Genomic DNA, 12,880 nt, shown 5'->3' with positions numbered 1-12,880 from the left:
GACACACTAGTGCAAATGATGATAAACATGCCAGTAACCACATTATTTTCATGCATGTAATATATGTTTTATTTCTGGAATGAGTTAAAAATAGAGGGCTGAGTGCCATAGTAATCCTGAAACACTGAACATTTCAACCCCTCAACAATAGAATGAAACGAAAACATGGAATGTGCAAGAGGAATGTCAGAAAGAATGGATTTTTATGCATTTGTAACAGTTTCCTGTATTGTAACTGTTAAACGAGGAATTCTTTGGCTGACAGGCCACCAAGCATCTTATGGTACAAGGGATGCCTGTCACATTTTGACCTCTTACTATTGCATAATATCACACGTTCTTTGGAGACATCCATTCTTAGTCGCAGGCATCTGCAGACAAACTCAGGCGCCGCTGTAACAATTATTTGTTCAAATCAAGCACGTTTCAAGCTCTTTAAATAATTTGCACTGTTTAAGTGTAAAAGGGGGGGTTGTAAAACAACTGGGAAGAGAGAACCATTTCCTAGCTGGAATCGACAGTCTGGTTTTATCAATTCACTAAAAAGTGCAAGTCTGATGATATAAATACCATCCTAAGGTAACAGGACAACGCGGAACTACGCCAAGCTGCCAACACCATGGAATGTGCACAAGGCCACAGAGCGGTACATCTATAGCCGAAGATCAAGAGATGAAGACGTATGAGCGGTATATCACATGAAAGCCATCTTAATAATAGTACGTTTCAGGATATACAGCTGAAGCCGTGTGAATAAAGAGCACCCTGCCAAGCCTCTGGCTAAATATTGGTCATTAACGATATAGAGTGTAATATGTTTCATTCAAACTAAAGCAAAGCTTAAAACAATACATCGCTTGGGCGTTATTGTTTCAAAGTAGGTAAACATCACTGGGAGTCTTGGAAGACTTAGGAGAGATTCAAAGTGAATGGCAGTGTTAGTGTCAGTGACAGACCAAATGAGCGTCCTCCCGGGACGACGTGCCGGGCCTCAGACACGGTAACGGAATCTTCCTGGAAAGACGGCCTTCTTAACTTTGTGGCTGTGATGTAAAACTGATATGATGAAAAATGGATATGATGTAAAATTGTGCGTACCACGAAAATATGCTGATGAATCTGCCTCATAATAGACTGCCATTGTAATGTGATGCAGCCGAGTGAGTGATGTAGTGTAATGATGCCGTTATTACATCAGGTTTTACGCGTCTTCCACGTGGGCGGGGCGGGGGGGGGAGGGGTGAGGCTTCAGTACCGAGCGTGAGCTTCAGTTGTGTGCATGTTTCATTGCATTGAGATTATGAGGGCCAGCAGATCCTCTAGCTGGACTTCTTCTGTTCTGCAACAGCTGTTCCTCTTGACTTGTTCAACACCACAGTGGCCTGCAGACAGAGGGGAGAGGCAGTCATTTATTCACATGGAAATGTTCAATACACACACTTGCCCGAAACGTAAACTTAAATTGCTTACATCAATGGTGTGACCAAAGCCATGTGTATGTTTTCTCATGTCTTATGTTTGATCCAATGTCAAATGTGAGCTCTTTTTAACAATAAATGTTACAGGCACTGCCTGGTTCGTATTCTAGATCGTTCTAGATCGTTCCTACCTGCTCCAGCAGGACACCTGCCGCCTGGTCAATGGCTCCTCCCACTCCGTGGTACTGACCGGAGTAGCGGATGAAGGCCCAGGTGAGCATGGCGACCATGGCCAGGCCCAAGACGCAGTCGCACGTGAACGCTACGGTGCCCAGGCCCACGAAGAGCAGCAGCCCCGACAGCACGTACAGGATGCACACAAGGACAAACAGCACCGCAGGGGTCCGGAACGCACTGAAGACGTTCTTAGACTTTTGAAGAGAAATAAAAGAAAATCATATTAATAAAGGATTATCGATCTGTTTATGTCGAGAGTCCCTCCTTCAAAATACAGAGAATTTAAGAGAGATGGAGGGGAGGGGGGGGGTAGACTGACCACACCATTCTCATGGTCAGGGTTGTGTGGGGCGTGGTCTCGTACCTGGTTGTGCTTGCTGAAACACTGCCACAGCTCCACCATCTCGGCCTCCAGCTGGGCGCGGTAACGCTCGCAGAACTCCTGGCCTCCCATCTTCTTGGTGGCGTTGAAGTCGTGGAGAGACTCCCGAAGGAAGAACTGGTGCTTCTCCTCCAGGGAGTTCGGGGCCACGTAGGGGAGGTCCCCCCCGCACACCTGAGGGAGGAGCGGGGGAGGGAGAGGACGCGATGAGGCCCGGACGGAACCAGGACCGCTCAGACGGACCGGGACACTCGTCAAGCGAGCCCCTGCTTCCAGGATCGTCACCTTACCTTCTCCATGTTCTTGTAGTATTGGTCTTTGGCTGCGGCCACTGCTGCCAGGTTGTTGGCCTCTGCCGTTGCCTTGTGCGAGAGACGTCACACCGTTAAAGGGATAGTTCACTCAAAAATACTTAGCTATCTTTACCGTACCTTGTTTGGATTTGCATTGGCACTGAGATTTGAGAGGTACGATACAACAAAAACTAAAATTCAAGGCCAATTTGAAACGTCAAATCTACTAACATTACAGTCGCAAACTGTGTTGATAAGCAGTACAGCGGAATGCTGATGCGTAGGGCTGGGAAAGGGCGTGGCGTGCTCAAACGTAAACAGGCGTGTACAATACCATCAGCATGGACTTGGGGTGTGGCAGGTCTTCTCCCTGGTAGATCTTGATGTACGCCTGCCAACACAAACCACACCGTGTCAAACAAGGTTCCCCCCTGAACACCAAGCCCAGGGGTCTGAACACCAAGCCCAGGGGTCTGAACATCAAGCCCAGGGGGCTGAACACCAAGCCCAGGGTCTGAACACCAAGCCCAGGGGTCTGAACACCAAGCCCAGGGGTCTGAACACCAAGCCCAGGGGTCTGAACACCAAGCCCAGGGGTCTGAACACCAAGCCCAGGGGTCTGAACACCAAGCCCAGGGTCTGAACACCAAGCCCAGGGATCTGAACACCAAGCCCAGGGTCTGAACACCAAGCCCAGGGTCTGAACACCAAGCCCAGGGATCTGAACACCAAGCCCAGGGGTCTAAACACGCAGACGGTGTCACCTTGAAGAACTCCAGCAGGCCGCGGCAGGTGACCTTGTTGCCGTTGGTCTCTTTCTCCGCCAGGTTGTCTGGATGCAGCAGCATGGGGAGGAGGTCCAGCAGACCCTCCTTAAACTCCGGCGCCACGTCTGAAACGCCACGCATCACCCAATCAGATTTCACCCACACACCTGCCGTTCCGCCCCATGGTCACAGCTGGTAACAGTTAATGCAGAGAAAACGGGAGAATTCAAGTGAGTGAGTGGACGATCGTACTGCTTAGCTCCCCCTGGAAATTAGGGCTGGTGGCGACCTTTAACCCCGGATGAGGCAGGAGGAAGCAGGAAATGGAGGTGAAGCAGGAGTGGATGTGCTCCCTCACCGTCTGCAGCTCCTCATGCTGCGTCTCCTTCACCTGGGGGACGTCACACCTCACACTCAGCAGTTTGGAGAAGATGTATGTGTGTGTGAGTTTGTGCATCCGTAATTAATTCAGAATGAATAGACTAAATAAAGCAAATAAGCACTTACCTGTAAACGTTTGTCCAGGAACCTGCTGCCGCCCTCCAGACCATATTTGTATTCATAAGGGAAACTCCAGTCCCGGATCAGGAACATGAGAGACTGGGAACAAAAGGGGTGAATAGACTTCTACAGTCACTTAAATCAATACATAGCGTTTTCTCCGGTTTTCTCGGAACTGCGCCCCCACAGGCTCTGTGAGTAAGTGCACTGTCGTAACGTTATCAGATTGTCTTTTTCTTTTTCTGGCTTCCTCCGTGATGTTTCGCTTCGGTATTCTCACCTCCGCCATGATATCATTGAGCTAAAAAAACAGATGATATCCATAGACGCCGGAATAGTTAGCTACTACTGTGTTGTTTAAGCACAACGTTGCGCATGCGCACTTCTACTGAATGCTGCGTCCCGAGGGCGCGAGTTTCAAAAGGTAATAAATGTCAATGTATAATCTTTCTGAGTAGACTGTTTGGACGATTCAGCTTAGTTTTAGTAAATCTAATTGGAGAATTTGCACCAGACATGTTTATAAAGGTCCAAATATCGCGATGTATTGCTTTAAGGAGACAACTTAATAAAAGTTATAGAGTTCTATGAGACAACATAATAGTAGTTATAGAGTTCTATAGTCAAGTCAGGACACAACTTAATAATAGTAATAGAGTTATATACTCAGGTTAGGAGACAACTTAATAATAGTAATAGAGTTATATAGTCAGGTTAGGAGACAACTTAATAATAGTATTAGAGTTCTGTCAGGAGACAACTTAATAATAGTAATAGAGTTCTATAGTCAAGTCAGGAGCATAGACAGACTATGATACAAATCCATTTTGGCATTTCTCCCCACAAGAGTTGAAGGGCCCATATTGCAGGGAGTACTCAGCCCCTCTAAAGTCATATAGATAAACTGAGGGGATAAACACTCACTTAAAAAGGTATCATGATGGTTTCTTTCTTGTGACATCTTCAAAGTGAATGTTTACGCTATTGCTTCAGTTTTTCAGCAGGACTTTTGGGGATCTGTTATTGACATGAATGACTAAGCCCTTTCGATAAGCCCTTGGGCCCAATAGGCCCGTTCGGTAATATGTCTTATAGTCTCGCGATGCCAGACTCTGGAGGTCTCTGCAGAGACATCTCCATTGAAAATCGTTGCTAGAACAGTGCCTGAAATGGACACTACCGATCAGAACCACTGCAGACATCTCCAACAGGGTGAAGGACCCGCCTTACTGGAGATGATGTCCTCTCCCCATATCTTCATCCCTAACTGGAGCGGAGAATCAAAACAAAACCTTCATCATCCCATTAGGAAGGACTGGGAGGATTGGTTCTGCAATGCAGGTTTTTTTTTCAATCTCTCAAATTGTTTCCACCCACTTTTAGCAAGAAATCTGGACAAATGTCTTCAGTCTCTAGTTGAGCGCAGCGTTTAGAGACTGACTTGTGACCGAGTCTTTGGTCAGGAGCCGACATAACACCAGGACAGTGGGGTGACAAGATAAGACCTGAGGCTGACAGATATTTCGGTTATTGGATCCTTGTTGGTTCTCATACCTGAAAGGGCTTCAAGAAGATCTCGTCCATGGCAAGGCGACCGTACTCTGTGAACAGCTGTAGGAAAGACAGTACACAGGTGTCTCTCATTACACTAAATGCTATCGGAAATATCTAAATCAGGGGTGCACGCACTTTTTTGGCTTGTGAGTTGCTTTTAAAATGACCAGCTCAACAATTGAGCACCCCTGATCTAAATGAACAGGATAGCAGAGATTTACAAGGGACATCACTGTTTACACATCCTTGTGTTTAGGAGTTACGTTCCCTAACAGTCTTCCTCTCTCCTCCCTCATGTCTCTCCCCCTTCTACTACACCCCGGTCCCAGAAAGACCCCCCCCTGTTTTTTTTGCTTCCCTCTGGAAAATAAGGGGTAGTATGCATGTCCATCCCCCCTTTTGTTCTCTGTAAAACACTGTGTTGCCTTTGTGTATGAAATGCGCTATAAAAATAAAGTTTGATTTGAAAATGTAATTGCTGTAAAACGGAAGATGAAGGCAATATATTGAATTGCTGTCTTGTGTTTCAATAGAGTATCGTATCGTATCACTGTCACAACTCACGCCTACTTCCCCTTAGAATAGAACAGAACGTTTATTAGCATCAAGTACGGGTACATTGGAATTCTTATAATCGCTTGTCATTATAATATCTTATCAGTGCTAATCACTTCCTCATTCCAGTCCTAGGTACTCAGTTTGACATTTAAATAGGTTCCCAAAGTGGAAATTTACTATCCGTAATCTAGCAGTTGAACACATACAGTACAAGTAAAATTAAATACATTTCCAGAACCCCCAAAAGATTTATCAATCCCCTGGTATTGAGACATTTCCCTGCCTTTGGGGGCTCTCACTAGCCAGGCAAAACATGGTTACTGTGGACTGACCAGTAGAAATACTGTTACTGTGGACTGACCTGTAGAAATACTGTTACTGAGGAGGACTGACCACTAGAAATACTGTTACTGACCTGCAGCTGCTGAAGATCGTCTTCCTGGATGTTCTGTGACAGATTGTAAATCTAAAGAGGGACAGAGCAAACAATAACGAACAGGTCTGACTACTATATGATTTAAAATACTAAAGTTATGCCCACATCACATTCAAATAAAGGGTTTCACACAATGAGCAGGAGAACAATCCCAGAATGGGTCTTACCCCCCCCAAAGCCACACCATTCCGGAGCCGTGCCGTGACATATAAAATCATTCATAAGTCAAAAGCATGGCGCTGTCCTTACACTGTCTGTTCTGAAGATTACATAGGACATGCTGTTTGGGGGTCCAACCACTAGGGGGCACTGCTCCACTGAGTAGAGTCCTTCAAAAGACGATGCGATACAGTTGTCTGCTAGTTGTCTGCCGTTTGACTGTGCAAGTTAATGAGCGTGTTGTTTTCCAAAGTTGACTCATACTTCGAATTTCTGTGTGTGCATCCAGAGATATGCAAGTGGAGATATTTACTTACTAGATACTTGCCCTGTTATAATTTGTGATTCAGTATGGACAACTTGTTAGTAGGCTACCGTTTGGGAATGCTTCACCGCTACTGGCACCCAATGGTCCCTTTATACTGTTGGCTACGTTACGTCCGACAGTCCTTAGCTAGTGTCCGTCGCTAGATATGTATAATGTCATGTGACACTTAGCCTAGTTATTCTTTGAGATTATTGTTTGTTATTATTGTGCCTGCGGGTTGAATGCTACTGTATTGCATTGTTCTGAGTGAGCTGTTACTCATGGCTATTGTTTATTTCAGAACCACACACTGTTGCATTAAATGCAGTAAATTACTCAACTATCTCAAGAACCATCATTTAACCCAAGTCTTGGGGGAATACAGGACTACATTCTGACAGATGTACACTCCGTGATTATATCCTAGTGTAGCTAGCTTAATTATTGAGACTCCATAACACTGTCCTATCCTAATAAAGCAGAAATGCCTTAAAAATATCTTTAGTAAAAGCTCCCAAGCATGGCGCGGGAATGGACGGTCGCGGGAATAACATGGTTGCGGCTTTGCTGTGGCGCGGTTTTGACCCTAAACCCCCAGAATGCACCCTGCTGAAGCAGATCACCTGTATAGAGCTGGTCATTGTGCTGAGGGCGAAGATGGTGGCACAGTCCTTCACCGTGGACTGGCTGTCAAACGCTCCCTGAGTGTCCATCAGCACTACCGCCACCTACAGGGGGATATGAAAACAAAGTACATGACAATCCTGGCAGTCATTGCAGGGACATATCATCAGCAGTAACCCTAATTCAAAGAACCCAAAACAGCTGTATGGGGTGGGTGGGGCTTGGGGGGGGGAAGGGGGTTAGTCTGGTCCCCTGTGTGTCAGACAGTACCTGTGACCCGTCGCTTTTATCCACCAGGAACACCTCGCTCCACAGCTGGATGCCCGTGGTCTCGGGCTCCGAGCCCCCCCTCCAGGAGAACCCGGTCAGAGGTTCGCTGTCCTCACCCAGCCAGTCCTCGCCCTGCGTCTGGGGACACGGCTATCCACGTGAGCAGCAGCCCAGAGACACACCCTGCCCTTCAAAGGTTTTTTTTGTAAACAACTAGGGTGTGTGTGTGGGGGGGATATAGAGAAACGTACCTTTCTGTACATGTAGCGCAGCATGAAGTCCAGAATAAAGCTCTTGCCCTTCCGGAATGCCCCGGCCACCGACAGAACCACCACATTCTTATCCCGAACCTCCGGCGCCAGCAGAACCCGCGACAGAGCCTCCGTATCCAGAGTAAAGGAGTGATCCTCCTTGCACACAGATACAATCTGGACCGGGCCGGGCTCGCTCCCCATAGTTCCGGTTGAGATACGGCCTACGTATCTACAGTCCCTGTGGGCGACAGTGAGATGGGTCCTGATAATGTTCCATTGGGGGGGGGGGGGGGGTAGATTCTTATAACACACGAATCTAGGTCAAACATCACATCTATGGGATATCTAAGCATTAAAACGTCCAGTGGGGACAACGTCGAGTTCTGTTAAGTGTTGCCTCCGGACGGTGCAGGCTCCACCACACATCATCCACGCGGAGATTCCTCTTAACTCTCTCAATGGGGGTCATTGTCGCCGGGCCACCGTGACAGCCCTCTGGACACGCTACTACTGACAGCTGCCCTACCCGGCGAGACGGGAAGATCAACTGGTGGATAAAACAACTTAGCAAGGCAGAATAAATGATAATCGACACTCACTCAATTCTCCCCAACGACAAAGGCAACACCTAAAGAACTGCCGGGTTAAGGTGTGGTACCCTGGTACATGCCACGAATATCTCTATGATTAGTACGTTACTGAGACAGGCGGAGGCGCAATGCAAAACCTGAAGTAGCTATTAGCACTAGCTCAACATTTCAGCCAATGCTAATAGACTGATTGTGATAGGTGCCTACGTTTTCCCAAACAATGCCTCGGGGTAATAGGAGTTCTCTGTCTAACGGAACGCTAGGGTAAACAGGTACATTGAGCTAACTTTAGCTATGGCTTGTGAATAACGTAGGTAGTGCTAGCTAAGCTAACTACTAGTTGCACAAGATAGCTGGGATCTTCGGAAATATTATTCATTTCAAATTTAGACTACATTTGAACGTTACTGAATCTAAAATCAAAACACAGTGCAGCTAGTTTTACCTTTGATATCCCGTGGGTCGAGTTGGCAGCTAGCTGGCGGCAGACAGACTGAACACTGGTAAGAAAACTTTTTCCACGGTTCTACCCTCTACCCAGCTACGTCGTTTGGGAGTTCCGCCTTTTTATGTTTTGTAGTTTCAGAGCCAATACGAAACGTTATTTGGTCAACGAAATAAACTACATTTTCCGAGAAGCACCGCACGGATACGCTGCCATGGCGGGTTACGAATGCGGATTTTACGTAACAGCTATTGCTAGATCCACGAGCTTGTGTGGCGCTATGTAGCCTAGTTATTTTATTTCCATCAACAGCCAAGCGCACATTTTCCCCTACATTTTGAGCTCAAACGGTTCAATAGAAGCCTTTGATTGGCATATGAATACAGGAAGGTCTTATTACAAGTTGGCATCCTTGCTTGTTTTAGTAGTAATACATATTTTCACCACTAGAGGGAGTTTCTGACCACACAAAAGTAACAGAAGGATCGAAAATAGTTTTATTCTGAAGGTTGCACATGAATAAGAGAACATATTGTCGATAGTTCATCTCTAAACATTGAACAAATCTTACCATTAAGAGGCTCTCAATACATGGTGCGCTTTTTAAAAGATTATAAAACAGTGAAAAGTGAAAAATAGATTGTTAATCATGAACAAACAAATTCAGAAACAAAATGTGTCCCCTGAATGTAAGAATTGATTACCTGGCAGTGGATGTCTTATTGTTCTAGTTCTAGTGTATTCCATCAAAACAGTCAGATCCTGATTCTTAATAACCACAATGAGTGGAATATTACTATTAAGACTGTAAATGCTTTGAGTGTTTTTTCAGTGCATCAGGTAGGGTGCTTTAGACGTGCAATATCAATATAATTTTGTGTCATCAGAATCTCAGGGCAGTGTCAACATGTCAGCACAGAAGCAGCACGTGGTCAGCCTCTACCACTTCATTTGCAAATCTTTCTCCATTATATCACATCGTCACAGTGTGGGTCAGTCTCTGGTTCACGGCACGGCTGTGCTGGTTATCTGCGTTACCAGGATCAGTGCCCGCCCCCGGCCAGGTCCAGCAGAGACCCGGCCGCCTCCTGGGCCTCTGCGTCCAGCTGCAGGATCTCCACGGTCTCCAGGTCCAGCTCGGTGTCGCCAGGGAGGACCAGGTACTGGTACTGGTGGTACTGGTAGTAATGCAGCTCTATGTATCCGCTGTCTGACAGCGGGTCTTTCTCCATCTCCTCCCCAGCCTCCTCGTACTCCACTGACTCCATGGCGACCAGCTCCTCGTGGTCAGGTGTGAAAGGGCAGGCGGGGTCGGCGTTGAGGGCGGGGTCGTCTGGAGTCAGGGCTTGGGGCGAGGGGGAGGACAGGAGGAGAGTTTGAGAAAGAGAATCTGTAGGATAGAAAACAAAATTCGGTTTTCATGTAATGGGTAAATGGACTGCACTTATATAGAGATTTTATCCAAAGCGCTTTACAATGAAGGCTTATCATTCACCCATTCACACACCAATGGCGGCAGCTGCCATGCAAGGTGCCAGCCTGCTCATTGGGAGCAATTTGGAGTTCAGTGTCTTACCCAAGGACACTTCGACACGTGGACAGGAGGAGCTGGAATTCGAACCGCCGACCCTACGATCATTGGACGACCCGCTCTACCTCCTGAGCCACAGACTCCATATATTATTCTATGAGAGCTGTGTCACAACAGCATGGGCATAACAGCAGACATATAGTGGATATACAAAGTGTATTTCCTTATAAAATTGTGTGCAATAGATCAATAGAAATGTAAAAAATAGACATTGTATAGTGCATACCAGACTGTTTGGAATGTACAGTACTGTTTCACTAAGCTGGTTTACATAAGCTCACATAAAAGAGTCTAGCAAGTCTGTTGCTGTGGCTTTAGGTTGCCAAGGTAATAGAAGGTTGTTGCCAAGACAACTGCACACAAACAGACCAAGCGTGCATGCCACATGCTGAGAAAAGGAGGGGGATTATTAAAGTGTCTGTCTGTCTGTCTGTCTGTCTGTCTAAACTGTCTGTCTGTCTGTCTGTCTACCCACCCATCCATCCATCCATCCATCCATCCATCCATCCATCTATACATCCATCCATCCATTCACCCTCCATCCATCCATTCATCCATCCATCCATCCATCCATCCATTCACCCTCCATCCATCCATCCATCCACCTATGCTGAGAAAGGGAGGGGAAGAAAGATCTGCAGGTAAACGGAGGTGTGATAGAGAGATCTGAAGAAAAGGAGGAGATATAGTGTTCAATCACTGTTCAGTAAGAACCGACCTGAGATCTCCACAGAGTCACACACCATGGACACGCCGTAGTCAGCTCCCTCCAGCCTGCTTCACACACACACACACACACACACACACGCACACACACACACACACAGAGGGGGTGTGGGGAGAAGATCAGGAAAGAGTAAGACTGATTTCCTCACCATATCAATTTTCTGCATGTATAGTTAATAAACTACTTTACACTCTGTACTCTCAGGAGGAGGTTTTTTTCTGGGTGAAAGAGAAGCTTGGTTTTCCGACTATTCTGTCTGGAAATGGCTCTGCCGTTGTCATAAGTCATTCACTATCACTGACTTGCGGGTCAGAAACAAGAAAGCACTGATGTTCATTCAGACTGCGGTTCAAATGCATTCTGTGTGTTCCTACTCACAGTGCAGGGTTGTTCAACAGGTTGCTGTTGGTGCTGTGATAACAGTGGGTCTTCCTGAGGACCTCCAGGAGAGCCGGGCGGTACTCTGGACACACACACCACAGAGATCCCTTCCCCACAGACTGAAACAAACATGTTTTGCATGCTCTAATTATTCATGCTAGAATATGCAAATAGACTACACACATTGTGTGCATATGTGTGTGTGTGTGTGTGTGTGTGTGTGCTCACCTGGTTCTTGTCCCTGTGCATGCGACGGAAGCTTTTGCTGAGAGACAGATTGTGACGGACGGAATTCCTCCAGCCCCCAGGCGCGGTCCTGTAGAAGGGGAAGCTGTTCACGATCCACTCGTAGATCCCCTTCACAGGGAGCCTCTTGTCCGGAGAGTCCTCTATCGCCATGAAGATCAGGCTGCTGAAGGAGTAGGGGGGCTTGGCCGGGGAGGGCGGGCCGTGCTGGGGGGGCGCGGGGCCCGGGGCGTCTCGCTGGGGCAGTGGGGCTGTTTTGGGCAGGGGCTGCAGAGGAAGCAAGTTGCCCCTCTGATGCAGCCAGCTGAGACAGGTCAAGTCGTCCTGTTCAGAAGCGTCCGTCGGACGGAGGCAGTGAGAGTGGGGTCCCTCGGGGCCCGGAGGAGGGGACGAGGGGAGCAGGAGGGGGGAGAGGGGGGTAGAGTGGGCGGATTCTGGGGCCGAAGGGGAGAGTGAAGTAGGGGACGGGGGGAAGGACAGAGGAGAGAGGGGGAGCGGAGTATGGACGTCTGAAGAGGCTCGGAGAGGGGAGGAAGAAAATGTCAGGGATTGACAGAGAGTGGAGGGAGAGGAGAAGGAGGCTGGCAGTGTGTTAGCTTCACTCTCCATCTCTCTCCCAGCAGTGGAGTCCCAGTCCTGTCATTCACTTATCGGCCTGTGGAAGAATAGATCATCAACAGAGAATAACCTGAGTGTGGGACAACGTCAACGTCCGGCATTAGCGACAAGACAAATAAAAATATGAAGAGTTAAACCTTTCTAGAATTCATGGGAAGAGGCCGCACACGTCTGCACCTGATGTGCTACTTGAATAAACCTAATGCTAAGTCTAAGTCCAGTCAGTCCATGGCCTGAGTTTCTGGTGGAGGAGTGTGCAGTCGTTTCCCATGAATACTAGGAAGGTTTAACTCTTCATATTCTTTAATACACCCCCAATTCTGGATATGCACGAGTGCTCTCTAATTGAATAAATAAATATAACTGGGTTCATGTACAGTAAAAGTACCTCCAGTCTAACTCCCCAATGCTATGTGCCAAGCAAAGAGGCACTGGGCCAAAACCCCTGTACCCCCAACTGTCCAATCTCAGAGCAGACACTGAACCCAAAAAGAGTTGCTACTTGGTACTAGCTACTGTACT

The 12,880-nt window shown here is 47.3% G+C and overlaps 2 protein-coding genes across 2 annotated transcripts; both read right to left on the bottom strand.

Annotated features, from left to right (window-relative positions):
• Positions 1-8,845, bottom strand: LOC311317788 (atlastin-3-like). The gene is made up of 14 exons (XM_084448903.1): positions 8,796-8,845; positions 7,758-7,998; positions 7,507-7,644; positions 7,236-7,340; positions 6,126-6,176; positions 5,153-5,209; positions 3,605-3,697; positions 3,350-3,488; positions 3,095-3,222; positions 2,665-2,721; positions 2,328-2,399; positions 2,020-2,211; positions 1,610-1,849; positions 1-1,382 (listed from the first exon to the last, which is right to left on the bottom strand). The coding sequence occupies exons 2-14, from the start codon at positions 7,959-7,961 to the stop codon at positions 1,320-1,322; spliced, it is 1,539 nt and encodes a 512-aa protein (XP_084305029.1). The 5' UTR covers positions 7,962-7,998; positions 8,796-8,845; the 3' UTR covers positions 1-1,319.
• Positions 8,846-9,838: 993 nt separating this feature from the next.
• LOC311317539 (uncharacterized protein) lies at positions 9,839-12,349 on the bottom strand (the record flags this gene model as incomplete). The annotated part of the gene is made up of 4 exons (XM_084448613.1): positions 9,839-10,185; positions 11,105-11,160; positions 11,492-11,613; positions 11,723-12,349. The coding sequence occupies 4 exons, from the start codon at positions 12,347-12,349 to the stop codon at positions 9,839-9,841; spliced, it is 1,152 nt and encodes a 383-aa protein (XP_084304739.1).
• Between the last annotated feature and the right edge of the window lie 531 nt (positions 12,350-12,880).

Source organism: Borostomias antarcticus (genome assembly GCF_949987555.1).
Source record: "Borostomias antarcticus genome assembly, chromosome: 14".
In the NCBI taxonomy this organism is placed as follows: domain Eukaryota; kingdom Metazoa; phylum Chordata; class Actinopteri; order Stomiiformes; family Stomiidae; genus Borostomias; species Borostomias antarcticus.
This window is presented reverse-complemented; position numbering and strand designations above follow the sequence as displayed.